Source organism: Adiantum capillus-veneris, chromosome 23 (assembly GCF_014529385.1).
Source record: "Adiantum capillus-veneris isolate H3 chromosome 23, ASM1452938v2, whole genome shotgun sequence".
Taxonomy (NCBI): Eukaryota; Viridiplantae; Streptophyta; class Polypodiopsida; order Polypodiales; family Pteridaceae; genus Adiantum; species Adiantum capillus-veneris.
In genome coordinates, this window is record NC_140953.1 from 79885989 (window position 1) to 79913132 (window position 27144).

The window sequence follows — 27144 nt, forward strand, 5'->3', positions numbered from 1 at the left end:
AGAATAGTGCTGAAAGGCAACTTGTCTTGGAGAGTTTGGATGTTGAAGCACAGAAATACTTTGAAGAGTGTGTCTCTATATCGTCCTTCGACTGCCATGGGGACTCTGATGATTCCATGCGTGTGAAGGAAAGCACAAATACAAGCAGAAGAGGTAGATCTGCTGACTTAGAAGCAGCTCTTGAGCCAGCTATTGGCGAATCTTCTGTCAAAGGTTCTGCACAGATGAAAGATATGTTGATTGGAAGTGATGGAGTTGTTCTTCCTTGGCTAAAATGGGAATCTGAGACTGGTGGTAGTGACAAGAGCACAAAGCAGGTAAGGTGTAACTTTTGTAGTGGCATTTCAAGTAGCCTTGTTGCTGGGTTCTTAAGACCAATACTTTTCTTCAATCAGTTCAAAAATGCCAGAGGTTGGTAAATTATGTTAATAGAGTTATGAAATGCGTGACAGGTTTTAGGGGCGGTCCATGCGAAATTCTGAGTTGGAGTGAAAGTCCTGATAGCTTTGCATTGACCCTTTGTCCTCTCAGTAGAGTTTGCTGAGTTTCTCTCACTAAAATCGATCCACACTCTAGACCATGTGCTTTTTGAACAGTTTTCTCTCTCTTGGAAGATTCTCTCTTTAAAATCAAGCCCACTTTCTCTCTCTGAAAAGCTGGCTGATTTTCTCTCTTTCACATTTTTTGTACTGGACATTTGAAACTTATGACGATGATGTATTTTTCTTGTCTCATAGGTCTATTAGAACTTTTGGAGACAAAAATAAACATTTCATTTCATTCACCTATCCCTAAAAACAAATTCTCTTTGGGCAATTCTGTGTGAGCGAAGCGCGCATGTTCACATGTGCAATTTCAGGGGCCACGCACTAAGTTGTGGCTATCTGACACTTTGGTCACTTCTACCATGCTTTATGGAATGCAAATGCACTTGTATCCATGATCTCTAGGCTGATCGCCGGGCGAAAGCCTCAGTACTGCATGAGAGTATTAGAGCTGAGATTGGTGCACCAGAGCTCCCACATGATAGATATGCACGACTAGTGCTTGAGTCATCACGACAGTTGGCCAGTGAGGGTGATACTTCATGTTGGTTTGCACAGATATCATCTTGGTTTGAGCTACATGGATTTAGTATGGACAGATTATCAAACATGATCTCCTTCAGTTGGATACTAGGAGGACTTAGCTGTCTCCATCACATGAGTTGGGGATGTAGATGTCTTTTTATCGAGGCCATCTTCTCTGCACGACAGATGATGGGTTTATCTTTCGCCCCATGTATATGCACTCCCACCTATCTAATGGCATTAGATGTGTTATTGGCTAGCTACGCCCCTCATCTCATGGAAATAAGAGACTGGCCAATATAGAGGTATAGCCCCAAAGGAGAGATCAGGCCGAGTTTGCTAGAGAGCGCTAGAGACGGAGGAGCATTATATTTGCCGGTGCACAACATACTATGAGATCCACGTGCGTTTTCATTGCTTATTAAGAGAGAGATTTGGCCCATTTTCCCGCATCATGGATTTCTATGATCAAAGGTGCCTAGGTCTCTTCTTGCTAGAGATCCCTAGACTCCAGAGACCTCTCAAGAGTAGAGGACCTACACCTAGAGGGTCCACAGAAAGGCAGATCACTTCTTTTTACAGAGGGACTATTTTGGGGATGGCCCACCACAGGTTACCTTGTCACACCCTCATTGGGAGATCCTTCTTGATCGAGCCATCTAGCTTGGCCACTCACAATGCTCGAGGATGCAAGGATCTTCACATCACAAACAAGGTCTATATTGGAGGTTAGAGAGCATTGTTTAGTGACATTGAGCTAGCTCCCCTAGAGAGCTGACTATGGAGGACATTGAGGCCATAAGAACTAAACAAAACTGAGAGAGACGACACGGCACGGCGTAGTTCCGCACCCAGAGAGACCGGCCCCAAAGATTGATTCCCCTTTCGGTATTTCTTTATGATGAATGCTTCACTAAGTCCAATATCGTCTCAGCAATGCTCCCAAGCTCATCTGCTTGAGATTGAGACCCTGACACTCAATTTATAGGCCCTAGGCCTTCCAAAAGCAGTACACATGAAAAGCTTCAAGTCTAAAAGCATCTTGGCCCACAAGCGAGCACTAGGGGCAGTCAACGCGATTTGTGGAAATCCGTACAGGTGCCAGGTCAGCAACGCAAATCAAGGAGTTCCGTATGGCCTGTCATATCATCAACAGAATTTGCGGGCATCTGTACAACTGCCACGTCATTTGCACTCCACGCCACTCTAAACCTTGTGTCCCTTAGGCCTTATCGAACAGGGCCCCATAAGTTGGAACGACTTATAAAATTGATGACCTTTAATTTAAGGCTTCTCGGAATGGTTTTGCAAGTTGGTACAACTTCTTCTGCATCTTTCTGTAGGGTTATGACCTCTCTTTGTCTCGAGTCCGCTTTCCTTTAGGTCATGCCACATCATCACTTTGTGACATACACCCCTCTTGAAAGAATTGTAATCGCCCTCGATTATGCGTGAAAAACCAACATAAGCCAAAAATCAGTTCAATAGACAATAACTATAAGTACCAACGCACTAGACAATACCATATCCAATACTTGCATGAAGACGACAACCACTAAACTTTCACATCACTATCCCCGTCGAGATCTTAGATAAGAATCATGATCACCGCAACGTATTTAGCAATCACATCCAGATCTCACCGATTTCTAGCGGATGTCTTGATTGACGAAATCTTGTTACTATCATATCCACATCACCCCTCAAGTGAGGAAGACCGAAATGCTGCAGTCATTTCGTCTTTCAAACATGCACTCAAACACGACACACATGAGAAAGCACATATAACAGATTCATTTTAGGAATTCTCATTTCAAAGTACTTCTTTTCATAAAGTCATACAACAGAATACTGTCAGCCCGTCAGTACCTCTAAAATCTCAAAAGAAATCAGTGACTTTATTCCATATGGGAGCAGAGTAACTCCCCTCTTGTGACAAAGGAGTAGAGTGACTCCCCTCTTGCGAAGTCCGCATCGCATCCGAATTTGACCCACTGATTATCGGTAACTCTTGGAATAATCAAAGCTAGACCAAAAGCCTCAAGGGAAAGCTCTAAAATCCGTGGAGTATCTACTATCTGCTAGGTCCTTCTCCTCCATCCATTCCGCAACCAATGCCAGATAGTTCTTAAACTTGATTAAATACGAGCGTATCAGCTTACCTTTCACTTTCCTTTCCTTGTGAGCGAGTATCTGTTCTGGAATGAGAATCTCCTTTGTCTCTTCAACCTCAGGTTGCTCCTTTGGCTCCTTGTCGACTGGCATGTCACCTTTGAAAGGTCTCAACAAACTCACATGAAATGCATTGTGAATCTATTAAGTATCTGGTAACATCAGCATGAAGGATGCATCATTTATCTTGTCGTGAATGTGGAAAGGGCCATAGTATCACATACTCAACTTTGGAAAAAGTTGCTCCTTATCCTTTTGTTTCCGTAGGCGTGCCTTCTCAAACCCTAGAAGCACCCAGTCATCTTCCTTCAAATGCAAGTCACGTCGATGCTTGTCTTCTTATGCCGTGCTTGAGAAGTCTCAAGAGCCTCGCGCACCTTCTTTGCAAAAGTAGTGTCGAGATCCTGAACCTCTCGATCTGCTTCAAAATTCTTATCCTTGGTTCTTAGCAGAGGTGGAACCTTCTTAGCACCCTTGATGATCTCAAATGGTGCCTTCCCGTACGTGTGTTGTTGTAGACCAAGGGCAAATACTTCTCCCACTTAGCCTTCTGATCAAAGATGTAAGACTTCAACAAGTCCAGAACCATTGAATTCGCTATCTCCGATTTCCCATCTGTCTGTGGACGGAAAGAGGACGAGAATTGAAGCCGAGTATCAATATTCTCCCGCATTGCCCTCCAAAAGAAACTAGTAAAACAAGGATCTCTATCTGAAACTATAGACTGAGGCATGCCTTGTAGTCGAAATATCTGTGAGACAAACAGTTTAGCCAAATGATCTAGCTTATCTGCCTTCTTGTTGGAACAAAATGAGCCTGCTTGCTAAATTTGGCGACGACTATCCAAATGCTATCGTACCCGCTGTGACTCTTTGGAAGGTCAAAAATGAAATCCATTGCTATACTTTCCCAAGGTCGGCTAGGTATAGGTAAAGGTTGCAAAAGACTTGGTGTGTTTCAAACTTGACCTTCTGGCATACTAAACAAATGCGAACAAACTTGTCCACAACCTTTTTGAGCCTTGGCTAATAGAAAAACCGTTCAACACCTTTCAAGGTGGTTTCTGTGCCGTGATGGCCCAAAAAGAGTGGATAGTGGCACTCTGTCAAAACCTTATTCCGCAGAGTGTTTGTGTAACACAAAACAAGTTTTTTCACATCAAATAGCATTGCTTGAGAGAATAGCCCGCAACTACTTCCCCACTCTATAAATCGGTCAAAGATGTTTGCAAAAACCGATCTGTGGCATACTGATGTACCATATCCTTGAAGCTCTGGTGGTGATGAACTGCCAAAATAGCCAAAACCAAGGGCTTACGAGATAGTGCATGGGCCACCGCATTCTTCTGTCCCTAAACATGCACAATGTGAAAGTGAAATTGTGACAAAATGTTTGCCCACGGCATTTGCTTGTCCAAAGCTGTTTGTGAGACAAGAAATATCACAAACTCTGGTGATTGGTGAACATTGTAAAATCGGCTTCGTGTAGAAAGTGTCGCCACTGAGTAAGAGCATGGATAATTGCCAAAAGCTCTCTCTCATAAATCTGTGCAACACGTTTTGGTTTGGAAAACATTCTGGCCTCATAAGCTATAACATGGTCCTCCTGCATTAAGGCCCCTCCCAGATTGCAACCACAGGCATCACTGTATACCTCAAATGGCTTTTGCAAGTCTGGCAAAAGCAACACTGGAACTTCTCTTTGAGAGACTTGAAGGTAGCAATCTCTGATGATCCCCATGTGAAAAGAACCCCTCTGCGAATTTTCGAATGAATCGTCGGTAATAAGAGCACAAACCCAAAAACCTTCGAACCTCGTGAACATTCTTCAAATGTGGCCAATCTCGAATGGTTTCAACTTTGGCCGGATCCATTTTGAGTCTTGACACCCCCTGCAGAGACGATGTATCCCAAAAATTGGATCTTTGGTAAGAAAAACTCGCTCTTCTTTCCATTAACCACCTACCGATGTTGCCATAGTGCTTGAAAAGGCTGTAATCGATGGTGTCGATACTCGACCTCCTTCTTGGAAAATGTAATGATATCGTCAAAAAAGGTGCCCACAAATGACCTATATTCTTGAAAAATCCTATCCATCATTCTGTTGAACGTTGGAGGAGCATTTGTGAGACCAAAAGGCATCACCAAATACCCGTACAATCCAAAGGACGTCGTGAACGCGGTCTTGTATACATCTCCAAGAGCGATCTTAATATTATGATAGCCACTTCTCAAATCGATTATAGTGAAGCACATAGAACCTTGTAACCTGTCCAGTATATCATCGATCCTAGGTAAGGAAACCTGTTCTTGATGGTGATTTTATTGAGAGCCCTGTATTCAATGCACATTCTCGAAGATCCATCTTTCTTTAAAACCAACAACACTTGTGATCAGTAAGGTGATGTATTGGGTTGAATGAGACCCTTCTCTAAGAGTTCTTTCCTTGGTTCATAATTTCTTCATTTTAGGCTTTGCTTACTCTGTAAGGTGGCCAGTTCGGTGGCGTACTGCACAGAATCAAATCAATGGTGTGATCTTTAGGACGCTGAAGAGGTAATTCTCCTGGTAAGCCTTCAGAGAAACATCGCGTGAGCTTGCAACATTCCTTCTCAAGGTTGGACAAATTTGACATTTTCTTGTCATCTATTTCATGTAAGAAGACTGAATAAACAAACGGATTGGATTTCATTAATCTAGAAATAGCTGAGAAGTCGATACGAATGGGACTGACTCGGCCTTCATTTCACAGCTTGAACTATATCTCTACCCTTTTCATTCTTGAAAGTTACTTTTCTTGCCTTGTAGTCGACCACCACATTTTTCTTATGGAACCAAGGGATTCCCAAAAGTGCGTCACACCCTTCCAAGGGCATGATGTAAAAGTACTCGTGCCCTATATACCCCTGGCAATGCAACCGAAGTTTGCCGATGATAGGTGTAATGGCAATATCGCCGCTAGAACTGTTGTCACAAATCACTGACTTGTGAAGCCACTGAAGAACGGAGCCAACCTGTAGATCCCGACCGAGGGGTCTAAACCCTAAGAAGACGCAACATAAGAAATGGAAGCGGCACATGAAGTTTTACCAACTTGCAAAGTCTCGTCGAGTGGCCTTCTTTTTAAAGAAGAATTCCCACCAACTTATGGGACCCCGTCCAGTGGGGCCCAGGGACCTAAAGTGTGGGGGAGCAGGAGAGAGAGCCCACTTGCTGTCCTATGCAATGAGAGTGAAGGAGAAGGGGAGATAAGCGCTGAAGAAGCACACGCAGGGAAGAACGTGAGAGAGAGAGAGAACGCTCGTTGAAGTTTTTGGGAAAAGTCACGTTATTATTTTTTTGGGCTTCACATTTGAGTATATGAGTAAGTGACTAGGGGGCCATTCACACTTGGACCCCCTCACTTATAAGTCTTTTTAACTTATAAGTTATAAGTACAAGGCACTTAGGCCTTTATTCCCTAACAACCTCCCACCTAAAGGCAATGTACCTTGGGAGATCAAAGAATCAGCTAACTATAATACAACAGCTGATCATGCACTTACTCATCCAACACCCATCATCTGACGGCAATATGCAAACCGCTCTGCTGGAAGACTCTTGGTCAAAAGATCTGCAGGATTGTCATCTGTGTGCACCTTGACAAGTGTAATGCTCTTGTCATCAAGCACACTCCTGATAAAATGATACTTCACCTCTATGTGCTTTGTCTTGGCATGAAAAACAGGATTCCTTGCAAGCATAATAGCACTTTGACTATCACAGTGTAGCACAGGAACGGGTGACTTAATGCCAAGCTCTTCTACCAAACGCATGAGCCACAAGGCTTCTTTGCATGCCTCAGTGGCAGCCACATACTCAGCCTCAGTGGTAGACAAAGCAACACATTTTTGCAGTCTAGAAATCCAAGAAACTGCACCTCCTGTGAATGTAAACACATATCCAGAGGTAGACTTCCTGCAATCTGGATGTCCAGCAAAATCTGCATCTGTAAAGCCATGCACAGATGTCTCACTCTTCCCAAAACAAATGCACAAGTCTTTAGTGCCTTTCAAGTATCTCAAGATACACTTCACTGCTTCCCAATGCTTTTTGCCAGGATTGCTCATATACTTGCTTACCACTCCCACCGCAAATGCAATGTCCGGACGTGTAGCAACCATAGCATACATCAAACTGCCAACGGCTGATGCATAAGGAATCTTGGCCATTTCAGCCCGCATATCATCTGTGTTTGGGCAGTCATGTGCAGTCAGTTTTACATATGGAGGCAGCGGAGTACCAAGTGCCTTTCCCCCATCCATATGAAAACGATGTAGCACCTTATTAACATAATCTCGTTGAGATAGATACAGACGCCTGTTGAGTCTATCTCGAGAGATACGCATGCCCAAAATATGATTAGCATTACCAAGATCCTTCATGTCAAAGCGATTCTTTAAGCTTTGCTGTAGTGCATCCAACTCCGTGACATTGTTACCCGCAATAAGCATGTCATCAACATACAAAATCAGCAATAGAAGAGATCCATCACTTGCCGTTTTGATATACAAACAGTGATCAGAATTACTTCTTTTGTATCCTTGAGACCTCATGAATGTATCAAACTTGTGATACCATGCACGGGGAGACTGTTTCAAACCATACAAGCTCTTCAAGAGTTTACATACTTTCTTCTCTTGCCCCTTTGACACAAAACCTTCTGGCTGCATCATATAGATCATCTCAAGCAAATCGCCATGCAAAAACGCTGTTTTGACATCCATTTGCTTTAACTCCATATCTTCAGAAGCAACCAGGCCTAAAACAAGACGTAATGTGGCAAGCTTTACAACAGGAGAAAAAATCTCATCAAAATCCACACCATGCTTTTGCTTGTACCCTTTAGCAACCAAACGTGCTTTGTACTTAGAAGAAGCATCAGATGTGACCTTGGTCTTGTAAACCCATTTACATGGCAGAGCCTTATGCCCTTTAGGCAAATCAACCAAGTCCCATGTATGGTTTTTCTCCAAAGACTGCATTTCCGAAACCATTGCTTTGAACCATTTCTTACTGTCTTCCCGTTGCATAGCCTCTTTATAGCAAGACGGCTCACCACAATCAGTAAGCATGACATAGTCCAAAGACGGTTCATATCTATCGGGGGGCCTTGTCACCCGAGTAGACCTACGCACCCAATGATCCATAACAGGTGGATTTTCAGCCTGTAAACCATCAAAAACAGCAGGCTGTTCAGCCGGTTGCATCGCAACAACGGGCGGTCTAGGAGCATCAACCTGTGCCCCTACCTGTGGTGCATCAATGGCAACTTGTTGGGGCTGATTTTCAGCACCATTTTCAGCATGTAAAGGCTGCTGAACATTGGGCCTTCTTGGCTGTCCATATGTAACATCTTCACGAAAAACAACCCGACGCACTTCCTCGACCTTTGTGGGCTGTTTGTGCATGCAATTCTCATTGAAGATGACATCATTGCTGCGTATGATTTTCCGTAATGCGGGATCCCATAATCTATACCCCATTTCACCATCCTCACCATATCCTAGGAAAATGCATTTATGAGACTTTGGTTCTAGTTTGGTGCGCAGTTCACTCCGGATGTGAACATAGGCCTCACAACCAAACACTCTTAAATGTGCATATGAGGGTGGCTTGCCAGACCACACCTCCTCAGGCACCTTTCCACCCAAAGCCTTGCTAGGTGAGCGATTAATCAAGTGAATAGCTGTTTGCACAGCTTCTGCCCAAAAACCATGAGGTAATGCAGCATGTGACAGCATACTCCGAACTTTCTCTTGGATAGTCCGGTTCAACCTCTCTGCAACTCCATTCTGAGAGGGATTAAAAGGAGCCGTGAGCTCTCTTTTAATACCTTTAGTAGCAAAAAAGTCAATAAATGCTTTTGATACATACTCCCCCCCATTGTCTGAGCGCAAAGACCTAAGCTTCTTGTCAGTTTGATTTTCAACAAGCGCAAGAAACTTCTTGAAAGTATCCAAAACATCGCTTTTAGCACGTATTGGATACACCCACACCTTACGTGTAGCATCATCGATAAACGAGACAAAATATTTCTTTCCCCCTAAGGACAACTGTGGCATTTCACATACATCGGAATGCACTAAGTCTAACCTGTCAGACTTCAAAGAAAGTGACCTTTTGTGCGGTGTTTGACTGTGCTTACCATAAATACAGTGCTCACAATGAGAAAAATTAGCATACCTCAAACACGGCAAATAACCACAACGAGACAGAGTTTCCATTCCTCTTTTACTCATGTGTTCCAACCGGCCATGCCACAAAGAGACACTTGGCTGCTCGGTTACGGCGACAACATGGTCACGCACACTAGATACATGCAAAGGATACAAAGTGTCCGATTTACAACCCTTGGCTACAATCCGGGCCCCTTTACAAATTTTCCACTTGCTATCACCAAAAGTGGTGTGATAGCCTGCATCATCTAGCTGCCTTGTACTAATCAAACTCTTCTTGAGTTGTGGCACATGACGCACTTTGTGCAAAACAAAAGTCATACCATCAGCAAAAGAAAACTGGACACTGCCAATACCTGCAATGTCACATGCATAGTTGTCTCCCAAATAAACAGTGCCCTGCACCTCACCTGAGTACTGTGTAAACCAATCCCTATGAGGTGATACATGAAAGGAGGCACCTGAATCAAGAATCCAAGTATGCATGTCCACATCAGAACCCATAGCAAGGGTATGTGCATCCACAGAAGAGGCATTGAGTACATCAGTGCTGCTGTCACTGTCACAACTACTAGCAACATTGATTTCCTCAATCAACACAGTGCTCTTCTTGGCATTTCCCTTGTCCTTTGCATCAGTTTCAGCACCCTTGTTCTTCTCTTTCTTCCACTCATAGCATTCCCGTTTATAATGCCCTTTCTTTCCACAATGATGACACACAACATCTTTCCTACGAGATTTGCTGCGTGCCCTGTCCTTACTGTCAGATTTCTCCCTCTGTTGAGACCTGCCTCTCAAGTGCAATGCATTAGAAGACCACCTGTGGTGTTCTTCCTGTTCATCTCTTCCATCAAGAGAGAACTCTCTACATCTGCATACTTAAGTGACGCACTTGAGTTACTAAGAGCTGTCCGGAATATATCCCAACTCTCGGGCAATGTGCATAGCAGAAAAGTAGCTTTGAACTCCTCATCAATCGTGAATTTCAGCTCTGTCAGTTGGCTGAAAATAGAATTGAATTCATTGAGGTGCACTGACATGTGCGTGCCCTCCTTCATGCGGAGATCCATAAGCTTCTTGAGCCAATACACTTTACTGGCAGCACTCTGCTGTGCATACAACTCGTCTAAACGCTTCCACATGCCCCATGCTGTCTGCTCATTCTCTACATTGAAGAGTAAATTGTCAGACACCGAAAGCATGATCGTGGAGCGAGCCAACTCGTCCACTTCTTCCCATTCTTCAATCTCCATATCAACCGGTTTCACACCCTGTAACTTAATAGGTTTCGCCTGTTTCTTCTGCAACATCACATTATAACATTGCTTCTTCCATATAGCAAAGTTATGGGCACCTTCAAGCTTGCGAATGTGCAACAAATTGCCACTTTCACTGCTAGAAGCCATTCTGAGTGATTGCAAACACTGAAACCCTGTTTTGCCGACCTAAACACGCCCAAATGTGCGCAATCGGGCAAAAAACAGCTTGCTGTTACAGAAAAACAGCGAGCAAATTTCACGCGAAATCACCCCAAAACAGCGTACATTCACTGCCAAACCCTTACCAAAGGTTTCCACAAGGTGTATACATCATTTGCTTGCTGAAATTCCCTGTTTTAGGGCAAAAATCAGACCTGTAAACACCTATTTTGCTGAATTTTCAGAACCTCGTTGGTGGAAACACCTGTAAGATTGACCTGTGAGACTTGCCCTAATGAAATTGCATCAAATTGACCCCGAAATTGGTCAATTTCAGCAGAAATAGGCTGCTGTTCGCCAGTTTTTGAAACCCTAATTTTGGGGAAACTGTCACCGGAGGTCGATTCTACACGGTGAGAGGATCCCTTCGCGACAGAGTTGATCGAAAACGGTTGAATATCCTTCCCGCAGCGAGCAAGAACAGAATTCTGATCTGTGTTGCGAAGATGGCTCTCTTGGAAACCCTAAAGCTCTGATACCATGTGTGGGGGAGCAGGAGAGAGAGCCCACTTGCTGTCCTATGCAATGAGAGTGAAGGAGAAGGGGAGATAAGCGTTGAAGAAGCACACGCAGGGAAGAACGTGAGAGAGAGAGAGAACGCTCGTTGAAGTTTTTGGGAAAAGTCACGTTATTATTTTTTTGGGCTTCACATTTGAGTATATGAGTAAGTGACTAGGGGGCCATTCACACTTGGGCCCCCTCACTTATAAGTCTTTTTAACTTATAAGTTATAAGTACAAGGCACTTAGGCCTTTATTCCCTAACATAAAGGCATTAAAATAAAGTAGGACCGCGCACACACACACTCACAATCTTTTGCGTGGAGAGTTAATGATGTGGCAGTTGTACGGATAGATTTATGCAATTTGCGTTGGTTGTGGTGACATTGCAGACAGTACGGAATTTCGCGTTTTACGCTGGCTGTGTTGACGTTGCACTTATACTGATTTTCGCAAAACACGTTGGAAGCTTTTGGCTCTAGTGCTTTTAGGGTCAAATGATTTTGAGTTTGGAGCTTTTTATGTAACCACTTTTCATAGGCCAAGGGCCTTTAAATATGAGCCAAGGGCTCAATCTCTGGCGTGCTCGCGCGTAGAGGTGTAGAGGATGGAGCACCGACGCTGTACTGAGTTCAAGCAATATAAAGAAATACCGAAAGGGGCGCCAAGGTTTGGGGCCAGTGCTCTCTCGGGGTGGAACTCCGCCACTTCCCGTCTCGTGTCGTGCATCTCTTTGAGTTTAGTTGTTATTTTGAAGTGCTTAAAGTTGTTCAGTCTGTTTGGCACGTGGTGCCCATCCCCGTGACAGTTGTATTAGAGCTTCAGGTGTGTGCTTTTTTGAAAGCATACTGGTCCTACCAAAGAGCAGACAAAGCAAGATGGTGCTTCCAAGTTTCACAAAGAATCTTTGTGTTCCGAACCCGGACTTACTAGCCACTCCCACCCTTGCTTCATCACGAATCAGGCACGCTCCCGTCTTGTTCGTTCCGTCTTACCGGGCATAAGCCATAAAGATTACTTGCAAGAGAAGGATCTATGTTTTTTTTTCAAGCCGTCGTTTTTCCAGAGGCAGTGCCATGCAATGGTGGATGTGTATAGCTACCAAGCTGCACACTCCAAGGACTTGGCAAACTTTCAAGATTTTTTTTTGCTTGAAGTTATGGACATCTTTCTTCGGAGTGTAGCTTCTGGCAGAGTCGGGTTTCCTGAAATGCTTGCCACGGAAACCCTAGCAGATTATAACTTGAAATTTCTCGACATCTCTCAGCAGGCGTTTCAAACCGAAAACCTTGGAGATCTAGTGTGAGTGCTATTTCTTGGGACTACCATCACTGCCACAGGAACAATGTCTGTCGAGGCTTGTTTTGACTATTCGAGAGCTTATGGACCATGCTGCGGTCGGCTACAACCTTCTGGAAGAAATCTAACCCTAATTTTGGTGCAGGTTTTAGGATGGAAACGCTGTCGACTTTTGAGCTCGATTACTGTCGAGAATGCTTTCAATCTTTCGAATTTTGTTTGAGAACTCGATTGGTGATCTTGTTGGATGGTATCTATTTTGGACTTGTCTTGGTGCCGATTTGAATTGTTTGACTTTGGTTTCATTACTGGTTTCAATGCTGGTGGAGTAGCGAGAAATGCTGTATTGCTATTGTCTGAACCTTGAAACGACGCAAACGGGATGTCTGGGAAGCGTTTCATTGTATGCTTGAAAACCTCGGAACGACGTAGATGGGATGTCTTGCGAGAGTTTTGTTGTATGCTTGAAAACCTCGGAACGACGCAGACGGGATGTCTAGGGAGCGTTTGGTTGTATGCTTGAATCTTCAAGCGACGCAGGCTGTAGTTTGGAGAGCATTTGGTTGTATCGATCCTCTGAGCTCATGGCCCGGACCTTTTTAGGTTATTTGCGGGGGGAGCGACGAGGTGGTCGTTGAGTAGCTTCATACCGCAGACCGTCTGTCTCAGGGGAGTACTCAACGGCGTTGTTCGTTGTGTCTTGTAACATGCATATGTGAGCATTCGTGTTGCATTTGTCTTGTAACGTGGCTCTGATACCACTGTCACTTGGAAGTTGGTAAAAGTTCTTGTGCCGCTTCTACTTCTTCTGTTGTGTCTTCTTAGGGTTTAGGCCCCTCGGCTGGAATTTGTAGGTTTGCTCCGTTCTTGAGTGGCTTGAGACGTTAGCGATTTGTGACAATTGCCTCAACTGGTGGTTGTAATTTCCAGTTGAGCCGCCATTTCAATCAAAATGAAGTTGGCGTTGGCTCCTTCGTCGAAGAAGATAAGGGCTTCTTGATCTTGTACTTTGCCCCACGCTTTGCGGAGCTCTGTACTTTCATCCATTTGCTCAAGGTCGATCCCCACAAAATTTGCTACCAGTCTTGCTTTTGTCTTTCCTTCCTTTGCTCGCTCCTCTATTGCTTTAGAACTCTCTGGCTTGTCCTCTGGCTGTTCTTTTGGTGCTTTGTTAGGGCACTAAGCAATCACATGCTCGTGTTCCCTACAATCGTAACATTGCCCTCTTTCGAGTATTCAGAGCGTTGCTCCGCTGACAATCAAGGGTTGTTTCCCTTCCTTTTGTTACTGTTGTTCGTATCTTGTTCGGTCCGAATTGTGACCAATCTATCCGAGTACGTAAGAGTGCCCCCATGCATTGCAAACCCTTGCTTTGCATGTCCCATCAATTGTTGCATGGACTCTGACTTCTGCTAGACAATAATCCCGTATCTCTTTAGGTAGACCACAACAAAATCGCTCTTTCTGTTGCTTGGCCTAATTTTCTTGGAAGAAGAGGTCGGTAAGAAAGTGTCCCAGAATCTCTTACAACAAGTTTCTAGTGTGTCTTCCTTGGTCACCCTCAAGCGATTCCAAGCTGTGATCACATTGTGTTCGTATTCTTGAGTGAGCCGTGTGGAAGTAAAGTTTCGCTTGAATTGAAGCCACTTTGTTGGTGCCTCCCTGCGCAGCAGTAGGGTAGACCACCAAGTTTGTGCGTCCCCTTAAGGTAAGATGCTTCCCTTCGGACCTTGGAATCCTTTGAATAGCGTCCTTCAGAGTACGCGATGTCATATTGTTGGATAAAAGTGAGGGCCTGTTGGGTATCCTTAAAGCGAGAAAAAGTATTGAACTTTATTGCTTGCCCGCCCTCCTTGAAATCCTTGGGCTTCTTGCTCTTGTCCTCAAAAAAAATTATAGTGGTTGGCTCTGTAAAAGTGCTTCCTCTTTGAAAACATTGGCTCATTAGAATCTGTGCTATTCGAGGAAGAAGAAACATTGTCTGATATGTCAAAATACTTCCGAGATCTTCTATGGGATAAGCTCTTCTTCGCCTTCTTCTTGCCTTTGCTATGTCTCCAGATCTTTCTCCTCTTCTTGCTCTTTCTTCCCTCGCCATTGGACTTAGAGGTAAAGAATTGTCCAAGCTGTCAAAAGAGGATGAGGATGAACTGAAGACATTCTCGAACCTCACACGTTTCTTTGCCTTCTTGAAATTCACAAAAGTAGATCTCCGACCCAAGTAGCCCGGATAGACTCTGCTTCCGTGGTCACTTCTTGGTATTCATGAGCCTGTTGACTCGTCGTTCTACTGCTTCCTCGAATTCATCCTCTCAATACGTCTTTGGAGCGGGAGTTCTTGGTGTAGTCGTCTTCTTCAAGGCTGACTTCAAAGGTGATCGGATGGCGGTGCGTCATCTGAAATGCATCTCGTCAAGTGGGTGCTTGGCCAAAAATTTCGCATACTGAGGATCCTTGGAGTACTGAAGCATCTGCTGGGTACAAGTGTCAACCTGCTGTTGTCGTTGCATTTCCATCCTTTTGTCCTTAGTAGGTGGAGATGGCATGTCTGTTAGAATCTTCATTATTCTCTTATGAACCAGAATTGATGGGTACCACAGATTCGGGATTCGTATCGGTTCACTCTTTCCAAGGTGGCTCCATTCTTGAACCTCTTTGAGGGAGAAAAGATGAAGAAGTTTAACAACGGACTTCTATCTGAACTTCGTAGAAGCATGTAGATATTTGCGCAAGATACTTTGCAGATGATGGTGGAGTCAACAATACAAGCTGAAAGTGTACACATCAGTGTACATAGAATTTGATTCCCATGGTGGGATGGGAACCATTGAACATAGAAACAACAAATCTTTGCTGCCTCTCCTCGAAGGATGCGTTGTTATCCGGAGAAAGTTTTGGAGTAAGGCATTCAATCTAACTTCTGAGATTCTGAACAAAAGGCCCTCAAACTTTAAGTGAGAGGGGGCAGGTCTTTGATCAAAGATTCATCTTTGAGGAAATTTTAAAGTGCGTTTTTTTTTTTTCCGCACGAGGGATGCATATGTCTAACTAGGACTGATCACTCAGGAGTGTTTATGAGAGTAGAGTCGAGTTGCAACATTGTTTTATGCGATGAACTGGTTTGCTCAACCATCTGGAAGGTCCTTGATTGATCTAGTATCTGGTAGTTTCTAACAGATTACTTGCTACTACGGGTAGGACGTTATGAAGGAACCACCCCCTACCCAGTAAGGAAAGATATGGTAGTGCTTTTCGCACAAGTGAATGAGCACTCTCTTTATGAAAGAAGGAGCAAGAGACGGCTATGGCCCGTGCTCTAGGAATTCCAGATTTGAAGTCCCAGTTTACTTGATGAGCGGGTTTGCTCTTAGATCAAGTTGAGGGATAATCACATTAAGCGTTTTTGCTCTAAGGATCTTTGGAAGGGAAGGAAATCTTCGGAGTTCACAAAAGCTCTAACATAGCATGAGTTTTATGTACACCTTTGCGTACATGGAAAACACATGAAGATGCAAAGCTTGTTGTCAATGCCTGTAAGGTGCAGCCGAATGAATGTTGTATTTTCTCAAGATTAGTGATCTATATTTGCTCAAGGTTCCTTTTAGAAGGGAGAGCCTTCCGTCCTTATGGAGAGTGCTATGATCACGAACAAAGTGAGTGGATATTGTGCGTGCAAGTGTATGAGACTGAGAGAAAGAGAGAAGAGAGATACGACACCCGAGAGGTTGTAAAACCCTCCTCCGAAGGCCCCACTCTCGACGGTGAGAGTGGTCTACTTTTGATTGCACAAAGGTGTACAATGATGATGCATGGACTGATGCAATTTGTGACTATGTCGGTGACGACGACGATGACTTTATGGCTTAAATCGATGTTCTTCTATCTGCTGTCCACAAAGGGGTAATGGCTGAAATTCTGGGACCTCTTTGGGGTGCTGAAAATGACTGTTTTGTTGCTGTTCTTGTGGCTGAAAAATCCCTGTTGTGGCTGCGTTTTGAGGGCTGATCTTCTTGATAAAAAACGTACTGTCTGCAGTGGCCTAGGGCTGAAAACATACGCTGTTTAACCTGCTGAAAGGCTGCGTTTTTGCTGTGTTTTTAGGGCTGAAAACGCTGAGGAATAAAATGCTGAAATGGCAGCCTTTGATGGCGATCACAAACGCTAGGGGGTAGGGGTCATCTGCGGTCAGGGAATGCTGAAAACGCCAGGCTGTGGTGGAGGCTGGCGATGGCAAAAACGTTAGGGTTGGGAGGATGCCGGCGGGAAGGTGCTTGATGGGTTCTTGTAGAGAGAGAGAGAGAACCTGTTGCCTGAGGGCTTGTTGTGCTCCTTGCTCATTTGCCCAAGAGTGCTAACTTGGGTTTGCTTATATATTTTCTTACCCAATTTGCACTACCTACTTTTGTTGGGAAGTCACTTAAATTAATAAGTGAAAAATGTCAAAAATAGGGAAAATAGGATAGTCATTGGAAAAATCCCCAAACTGACTCTGATGGAATCTGATGTAAATGCTTATGCTTATGCAGCGTGCAACCAGAGGATATGCATCTATACTAAGTGATTGGGCATGCACTGTCTACGAATAGACTCACAAAGGTGCCAGATCATTTCTAATCTAGACTGACTGGACTGAAGGAAACCCTGCTATGGTGTAGCTTGTCCACGGACACATAGGGTTGGATGTGTCACGTGACAATGCCCCAGTAGTTGGTTTCTCAAATGACCGTGTACAGTTCTGGGGTTTTATGCGCATTTGCCAAGGCAAGAGCCTTTTTTTTACAGGAACCAGATTAGCTAATTGCTAATCCCCTTCATGTATGCACAGTTCTATCACGAAGGAATAATAAAACGGAGAGTTTTCTAGCGTGAAAACTCATTAGAGTTATAGGGGAACTGTCCCATTGCTTGTGGGAGCTCTTGACACACAGGTAGACATGTTTGCTCCGCTCAGGATGAAATTACAGCCTGCTGTGTTTTTCTGCGGGTTTAGGGTTTCGCACCTAAATTGCAAGTTATCGCTAGGGGAGCCTCGGGAAAGCTGTGGGTGCTTGTTCAAGACAGTTTAGAGAGATTTCCCGCGAGGAATCTCGTTTAATTCAAGGGGCAAGTGACCCTACAGGTGCGGGAGCTCAAGGGCTACCTACAAGAATGATCCACACGCAAAACAGAGAATTACAGCTTGCTGAAATATGTTTAGGTTTAGGGTTTTGGCTAGTTTTGACGCCTTCAAGTCTTAGGAGCTTCGGGGAAGCTAGGGAATGACCGAACAGTTGTTTTGGCGCAAATTGGAAGCCAAAAACAGAGATTTCAGCGTGCTGTAATTTCTCGCTAGGTTTTGTAAAGTGCTCTAATGTGCGTGGAAAAACATTTTCTTTTACTTGGGATTTTGTCCGTGGAGACTTCTACTGTGGTTATGTTGCCGAAATCGGGTTAGAGTAGGGGAATCTCAGCCTGATAAAAGTGGGACAGCTTGTAGAAGTTTACAAGTTTTTCTGAAGTGTAATAAGATTAAAGAAATATCGAAAGGGACGCCATTCTTTGAGGACAACAGGGTGTCGATGTTTGCTAGGAAGCACTCTAGCTGACAAGCCGTGTTTTGTTTTGAAGTGTAATTATAGTCACAGGCTTATTCGTGAAGTTCCTATGTGTCGTAAAGTTAAAGTAATGATTGGGTAAAAGCTAAAGTCTACTGCCCTACGGGCCGGTTTCATGGTTCTGTCGTCGAGATATAATTACTTTTTTCTCAAGAAGTGAGCCTTGGTTGGTTTCGGCAAAGACACAAAGCACATGAACTTGGAATTACACTATGGTTGACAAGGCAATGAGGCTAGGGAAGAGGGTCTCTTCATAGTACAGACAAGTTGTATTTCCAGTGTTCGAGCGTGGCAAGAGTTCACGGCCACCACTGTCCGTACCTTTTGTTGATGTGAATGCTTCACAAGTTCAAGGGTTTAGGATTGGGCAACTAGACGAGGATGCATTTAGGACACAATTGGTTGTTGTTGTGAAAGCGTTTTCTCAGAATCCTAGGTTTATGGAATTCTTGCAAGCGCTACCAATGTCACAACAGACAAGGCAACTTTGTCATGTAGGAGAGCCCGTTGAGGCTCAAGCCCAGGTCCCTTATGCATCCTAGAAGGGCAGGGAGCACGCACATGTTGCGGAGTGAGTTGGGGCTCCAAGGCAAATTCGTTTTATCCCCGAACAGGTGGTTAGGACGCTAGTTCCATAGGCTATACCGGTTCAACCATCCACCTTTTGGAGTCCAAATGTTGGTTTAAATGGAGAGGTCAGGCTATGTGTCGGGTTTTACCACCACTTAAGGTACATCCTGGGAATTTCGGGGGTGGAACAATGTTTCATAGCATGGCAGGTTATGCGCTTGTAAACCAGCAATATATGCTAGAAACAGTCTTTGGGGATATGCAGGCATGATGCAAAACCCCATGTATGGTAACATTGGCATCCAGCAAGGGTTTCAATGCAATGGATGTGTACATTGTTTGACAGAAGTATGAAGGTCTCATTAAGTCATTTGTACACATGTTTTAACAGTTTTTCTTGCGGATGCATGCCATGATAAAAGGGTGCATACCACACTAAATCATCTATGGTATGTACAGTCACCAATGTATTGCAGTGCTATCTTGAAGCTTTTGGTTTGCAACCCACGTATCCCTCAACTCAGGTCACTTTAGTAGAGCAAAGGTCAAAGGGCTTGGCACATGCTTAAAAGAGCGGTGATGATAGAGCTAGCACTTCACATGTACGTAAGGATTCAGTGCAATAGAAGTGTACATTGCTTGACAAAAGTATGAGGTCTCATTAAGTCATTTGTACACATGCTTGACAATCTTTCTTGCGGATACATGCGATGATAAAAGGGTGCTAACGACACTAAATTATCTATGGCATGCAATCGAGGACGTTTGCGATCTTAAGATGGGGGTATGTCACGAGATTGTGACAACCACTATATATATTTGTTGGTTTCTTTCCCTTGATTTTTTATTTAATTTTTGGGACCCTCTTGTTAAAATCAGAAATGCTCGGACATTGCATGGCCAATGTGAAACGACCGTCGGCTGAGAGTTTCACCCGCAGTTAGGAAGGGCAAGTTGTCACGAGATGGTCGGGCCAATCGACACTGAAATCCGAGGAGTAAAAGGTGGCTAGGCTCAGTTTAAAGTCATTTAGGCCCCTCAGCAAGACGTTATAAGTTGGTGGGTACTAGGAAATTAAATCAGAGGGAGTCAACTGGACACATGGCTGCAGAAGAGCTGCATGCAAGCCAACACACACTTTGCAGAAGCCTCATCCAAGAGGTGGCGTCCAAAAGTGAGGAAGAAAGTTGATTTTTATCATAAGTGCCACACAGTGTGTGTGTAGGTGCTCACAGCTTTAATGGAAAGCTTGCCTTCTCCCTTGACTCATGTAGCGCGATGATTTTCTCTCGCGCATCTCTCTCCCCTTTGCACATATAGTAATGCCCCACTAGTTGGGCTTCTTAGATGACAGTGTACAATTTTGGGGGTTTTATGCGCATTTGCCAACGCAAGAACATTTTTTTAGCTAATTCCCTTCAGGTACGCACAGCTCCATCGCGAAGGAATGAGAACCGGAGAGTTTTCTCACGTGGAAACTCGTCCGATTTACAAGAGAAGTGTCCCATTGTGTGCGGGAGCTCTTGACACACGTGTAGACGTGTTTGTTTCATCACAATGTTGCGAAATAGAAAATTATAGCCTACTGTGGTTTTCTGTAGGTTTAGGGTTTCTCACATAGTTATCGTCAGAGGAGCCTCGGGAAAACTGTGGGTGCTTGTTCAAGACAGTTTAGAGAGATTTTCCGCGAGGAATCTCGTTTAATTCAAGGGGCAAGTGACCCTACAGGTGCGGGAGCTCGAGGGCTACCCTACCTACAAGAATGATCGGCACACAAATCGCAGTGCAAAAGAGAGAATTATATCAAGTTTAGCTGAGGAGCTTCGGGGAAGCTAGGGAATTATTGAACAGGTGTTTTGGCGCAAACTGGAAGCCAAAAATAGAGATTTCAGCGTGCTGTAATTTAACGCTAGGTTTTGTAAAGTGCTCTAAAGTGCGTGGAAAGTCATCTTTTTTACTTGGGATTTTGTTCGAGGAGACTTCTATTGTGGTTATCTGCCGAAATCGGGGTAGAGTAGGGGAATTTCAGCCCAATAGAAGTGGGACAGCTTGTAGAAGTTTACAAGTTTTTCTTAAGTGTAATAAGAATAAAGAAATATCGAAAGGGGCGCCATCCTTTGGGGCCAACAGGGTGTCGGTGTCTTCTTGGAAGCGCTCTAGCTGCCAAGTCGTGTTTTGTTTTGAAGTGTTGTATTCGTGAAGTTCCTTTGTGTTGTAAAGTTCAAGTAAACAATGTCAAGATTCGGGTGAAAGCTAAAGTGTACCGTCCTACGGCCGGTTTCAGATGCCGCCGCAGGTGATACACATGGTTGTTCTGTGTGTACCAAATGACGCCCAGACCATGTAGGCGAATTCCATTGCGAAGAAGTGCTGTTTTTCTTTGTTTTCAGGGCATAAACGTCGTAGACGGTGCTGATTTGCGAGAAGGAACCCAAGATCACACCTCTTCAGTGTGTAGGATTGGAAGAAAGGATTTTCTGCGACGAGATCTCTTTCAGGGAATTGCTTTTTTTGAGAATCGAGTTGCTTTTCGAGCACTGAGACTTCAAAGGTAGTGTGTCTCATGTTTTGATCTCTGATTATTTGTTTGCACTCTTCGCGAGGGGGTAGGGTCAGAGGAAGGCATGAGCCTTTGCAAGAGAAAAGCGCTTTGATGAACTAGAGTGAGATCCGCCCAAGGGTTTTGTACCTGAGTCTGGGAAGAAGATTCACGAATCATAGAGCGCTAGACTCTAGAGTCGGAATCCGGAAGTTGACTTCCAAGGAAGGACTTCGTGTCTAGGAAAGCGGAGCCTCTGTTAGGATTTCTATGGAAACGAACTCTGGGAATAGAGTCTGAAATGGGATAGAGGGATAGTTCTGCATAGAACCCCCTAAGGCTCAAGGAGGAGAGTAGATAAAATTTTGTAGCTGATTCTGTAGAGCTTGTGTATAAGGCGCTGCTCTCTCCGCAGCTTGAGTCTCAGATCAACAAGAGGTTGTCAATTGTACCAAATCGTGTTTCCGGCTCCATCATCACGGAAGGTTAGCAGAAGAGTATGCTTAGCTTGTTCAATTTTTCCCTCCCCCTTACGAAAGGGCCGACGAGCTTCTACGGGTGTGGAACTCTCACCAATAACGATGTAGAGGCTATCGATGATGGATTGGTAGGCGACAATCCTGTGGCGTGGCGTGGACCTTTTGCTCGCTGTGTTTTGCCATGTCCTTCAAATCCGTCCATCAAAAAACATTCCCATCAGGCCATCAGCTTGCACTTCAAATCAAGCGCAACCGCTTTCTTTCTCCATCAATTATTGCCAGATTGCCATCTTTGCTTTCTCCAGGTCTTGGCATGTACATTTATGCTATCGTCATTTCTGTCTTTGCGTCCTTCAGTGAGGAACCCTTCAAAGAGTAATTCTATTAGCTGGTTTTTCCACATCGATCTCAGTACAAAGTTTCCGACTCAAGCTGTGCCCATACCCATCACAGAGGACCCCTTGTTTTACTTCTCCGGATTAGCGCTGATTCACAGCATTGGTTCTCAATAGGTTTGGGGGAGAAGGGGATGCATGGACATACAGGGATTCCTATTCAGATTCACGATTGGACCAGAAGCATCCCATCGGTGTCTTCTCGGCGACCAGTATTATGCTTTGTATGCTTGTTTGGCCAAAACTGCACACTTACCCGTCTCGTTCTCGTTTCCTGTGACTGAGACTTAGGTGCTATAGCATTAAAAAGAACACTCACTGCGGTGCTGACAGTGGCGGTTTAGGGCCATGGACTCGCCGTATGCAAGAGCATTCTAGCTCCATGGACTGTGTCATACCCTTCTCTTGTTGGCTTTCTAGCGCAATGTGTTATAAGTTTGCAGTTGTTCATGATTGGAGTCATAGATATCATTGTGTGCATCTTCCACTGCTGTCTGAGTGGCACTAGTTACTGCTGAAATAGCTGCTGAGTAGTTACCCTTGATTAAGTAGGAATTTTCACGTCTTTGGGGTGTCTCTTCCGTAATGGCCACCTTTGAGACCAGCTGCAAGTGTCTTTTGAAGTCCATCGTTACTAGAAAAATTTCTTCCTCAGATTGCTTGAGGAGAGGGTGTAAACCGGTATTACCATGGGCTTTGAAACTTCACTTAACAAGTATAGAGGCAAAACGGCTTGCTTTACCTAAAAAACACAACTTACAAATGCAGAGAGATGAGACAAAATAAAGTGTTTACGGTTATGATTTTGCTATAGCTGCTTTCAGTCTGTGAGGACAACCCTGTGAGTAGTCAAAGTACTCACTACATCACTTTTATATTGATTCTTTTGTTTAGTGCTAGGACTCAGTATGGCTGCTTTCCCTACATCTTCAGAGCCATGCAAGTCATTGAGTACATTAGGGGGTGCACCTCAAAAAATGTTAAAGGAGGGGTGTTTTAATTTATCAAATTTATTTTATTTTAGATTATTTACTCACAAAAAAGTAGGAAAAGCCCATAAGTTGAACAGGAAAAGGGGGTAATTTTATTACCTCACAATATGTGAGTACAGGGGTATTTTCAACAACATTTGAACGCACATGATATAGATGGTTTCTTATTAGTGCACTCCCCGAGGTGAGTACACATGTTTGTTTTACTGTACTCTCTCTTGCGTATGCAAGTGCTCATATGGCTGTGGTTTGGTGTGTGTAGGAGCTTATAGTGATCATAGTTCTACACCCTCTATTTGGCACTGATGATAGGATGATGTAATGTTCAATGGATGGAGTTAGTGGTTACTTGATCTGGTGGATGATTAGCAGGGGTTTGAGATTTGGATTGTGCTTTGTAGATGAATTTTAGGTATGATCACAGTCCTTTTTGTTTCTTTTGTAGGTGACGAAGAAGCATACGTCGCCGAGAGCAAGCAGTAGCAGTGGCCGAAGTGCTTCATTCAATCGGGCTGGGGGTAGTAATGATCAGTTTTATAGGCCTGGGAGTGCCAAATCCAATGGAGCAAGAAAGGCAGGTGGAGTCTCCCTGCTGGAGACCGCATCTGACAAACTGACATCTATTCCAGGCATTCCACTCTTCACGATTGATGATCAAGTAGCACAAGTGGATCACCCCCTTGACGTCGACACGGTTCTCTTGGACAAAATTCACTTCAGATGCAGAGTAAATAACGGTGAGCTGCTGTTATGTCAGAGCTCTTTTCTGATGTGATCTTGCCCTAATGAACTTTTGAATGTCGATGCTGGTCGCAACTGGCCGTTGCTATGGTGGAGATACAACTCTATTCTGAGTGTTTGGGCCTTTCCCCGTTTGTTGTGTTCTTGAGAGTGTGGAGTTCCAAATATGTTCACCTTAAGCACACAGCTCTCTCATGGTCATGGGGCTTGTTTAGAGTCCTCCATCAAGGGTTGAAAGATTTGGTCAAATGATTAATGGTGTTCAATTGGACTTGAGATTTTTAGCTGAAGTTGAGTAAGTGATGATATAAACATCTCTCCAGGCCTGATTTCTTTCTTCACTGTATGATTTGGTAATCACCTTGTGTACAATTTACTTAAAATTACAGGTAAATCCCAAGAAAAATTGTCATATTGGTGAAATAAAAGCAAGTCAATTCAATGGATACATAAATCACAAGAAAATTGTGAGTTGAAAGCAAGTCAAATCAATTGTTTTTTACGACTTTTGCCATTTTGATGGTCAGAGAATTGCTCTCGAACTCTAGACATACTTGAGGAAAATGAGTGTTGCAAAACTTGAGTTTAAAGCTTTATACTTTTGCAAACAGTTTTCCAGCTATCGTGCAGGTAAAAGCTATGTAGGGGTGAGCATCTATATAGGTGCACACATTGCACAAGTGATTTATTATACTTAATTGTTTATATTCCATTGATATGAACAATTTCCATGCGATATACTTTCACAAGACTTGTCTCCCCTTTTTCTTTGTAAAAGATGCGTTGAAAACTAATGATACAAGTAACCAGGATAACAAAGTAGCTATGCTAGAAAGTTAGCCAGTGACTATCCTCACCAAGATGCCATTTCTCAAAACCAGTGCAGTTGCCATGGAATTTATCCTCTTGCTCAATAGTGATCTTAAGGCAAAATGCCCTCAGCAATATGAATACATGTATTTGAGTACCACTTGCACCATAAACAATGGACGCATTCTTGGTACATTATGCAAGAAATTTCAGTTGTGTAGAAGCGTGTCAAATGCTCACGATGAGGTGCATGAGAGTGCTTCTTGAAAGCCTAGTCATGAGGGGGAAGAGATTTGCCAGCGACAGGAAATAAAGGCTCGGCAATTTTTGCATTTGACTTTCAATTTTGAAAGGGTGGCTAGTGAGCATGGCATGGAGCACTAAAAGAGGACAGGCAACCATGATGTTGCTCCAAAAGACTTGATACCGATGAGGGTAACATGGCGCACACTACCAAGGAAGAAAAGATAGTTGTGATGTGGTAAAATGGCATTGAAGAGGTTAACAAGACCTAGCCTAGCCTTGTATTTGAATCGTTGGTAGTGATGTTCAAAGAGTATTGGCAAGCACCTCAAATTGTGGAGAGTTTTCTTTTTTGATGCATGTGGTGGCTTGAAATTATGACCTTAAATACCTCTTGCCATCTTGAAAGCATTAAGCATGTAAGCAACGAGCTTTCCTACATATGAATGGGTGATTTGCATGCAATATGCTACCATGGTGCGTGCCTCTCTCACAGTCTTGCAGTGTGGAAGACACGCTTCACATATTAAATAGTTGCGGTTAAACTTGCAGCTCCATGGAATAAACACATATATTGTGAAAAAGGCTCCAATGATGGGCTATTATATATGTCTCTTAATCCACAATTGATCCCCAAGCTATTCTTTGATGGGTAGATACGTGCTGCCATGAGACCTAAACCATTAAGCGTTAGGTATAGTGGCAATGGCCAAGTTTCTAGCCACTCACATTTTGTAGTCTTAACAATGTTTTGGATGCAAGGTATGACAAAAGTGATGCCTCTGTAAGCGACTATTATTAAATAGTGCCTAGTTTGATCTCTATATATTTGATAGCCAATCATAGACAAATGAAAAACATGTTGACTGTGCATGCTACATCCAAATGAAAAGGTTCCTTATTGGTGTCTACAACAAGCTTGGTACAGGTTACATCTAGCAAGGTGTCCAATAGGACGAATTGTTGACAGTGCACATACACATTATGAACACTATGTTGTGCTAGTGCTTCAAAAGGAGCTGTTGAACTTCAATGAAGTATTTCCTAGCAGGATTCTGAGCCAAACCACAAGTTGTCAAGCAAAATTCAAACACCACAAAAAGGTGGTTTGGGAGAGCATGTCGACATTTCATAGTAAAATTCAAGACTTCCAATCGGTTCCATGCAATAGAATACGGGGCTGGTTGAAATGTGTAGGATCTAACCAAGACTATATATAGATCTTGCTTTAAGCATAGAGCATGGGAAGGTTGACTAAGCTTTACACTCAGGTATGTCCATAAATGCTTGTGGGAAACAAGATTGCGAAGAATGAGATCACACAAAAAACTCCTCTACAACAATGCTGACCTTCGAAGGGCAATAAAACACTACAAGCGAAAAAAGCAGTTTTGATGTCTAACTTCCTAGAGTGAGATCACACATCAATGTCATCCATAGAAAGCCTCGACCTTCTTAATAAGAATATAGCACAACAGGCAAAGAAGCTGTCTTTAAAGTAAATTCCAAGATAAATTAGTGTCCATGATTCATTTTGCATTAACACGGGTTGCAAAGAGGAGTCATAGCATCAAGCCAAAATCTATGACTGCCATAATAGAAAGCCATACAAACCTTATGATGAAAAGACACCCCTATGTTCTTATGTTTTTTGTGCTTACCACAAATAAAGATTCCAAGTTGAATATAAGAGTGTTTGCCACATTTATATATTAAAAATTGTATGCACATGAGTTTGGGAAACCGTTCTTACCTTTAACTTATATGCTTATATATTTTTCCAAAAACCACCCCTCCTTTGCACTTAACATCGTTCAGTGTGTTTCCCATGATCGATCCTAAGTCATTCCATGTGTAGCCTTATGTGCCTTTTATGTTTTATCAAGAGTCCAAAATCATCTGCTCAAATGATGCATCAATTTTGGCTCTTAACGTAAGCCATGATGTGTGAAAACGAACTTTAAATACACAAGTGCGGCTTGATGGGCAATGAGCTTAATTACAAGGAATGAAGTGTGCCTGTTTGCTAAATCGATCATCTTTGG

At 43.5% G+C, this 27144-nt stretch overlaps 1 protein-coding gene across 3 annotated transcripts in view; it reads left to right on the forward strand.

The window, feature by feature from the left end:
- LOC147428047 (uncharacterized) overlaps positions 1-24382 on the forward strand; it is a 54412-nt gene extending 30030 nt beyond the window's left edge. For all 3 annotated transcript variants that reach the window (XM_086497538.1, XM_086497537.1, XM_086497539.1), the window contains 2 exons: positions 3-317; positions 23751-24382. In XM_086497538.1, coding sequence (XP_086353664.1) covers positions 3-317; positions 23751-24080 — 645 coding nt within the window. In that variant the 3' untranslated portion in view covers positions 24081-24382. The remainder of the gene's footprint in view (positions 1-2; positions 318-23750) is intronic.
- Positions 24383-27144: the final 2762 nt, after the last annotated feature.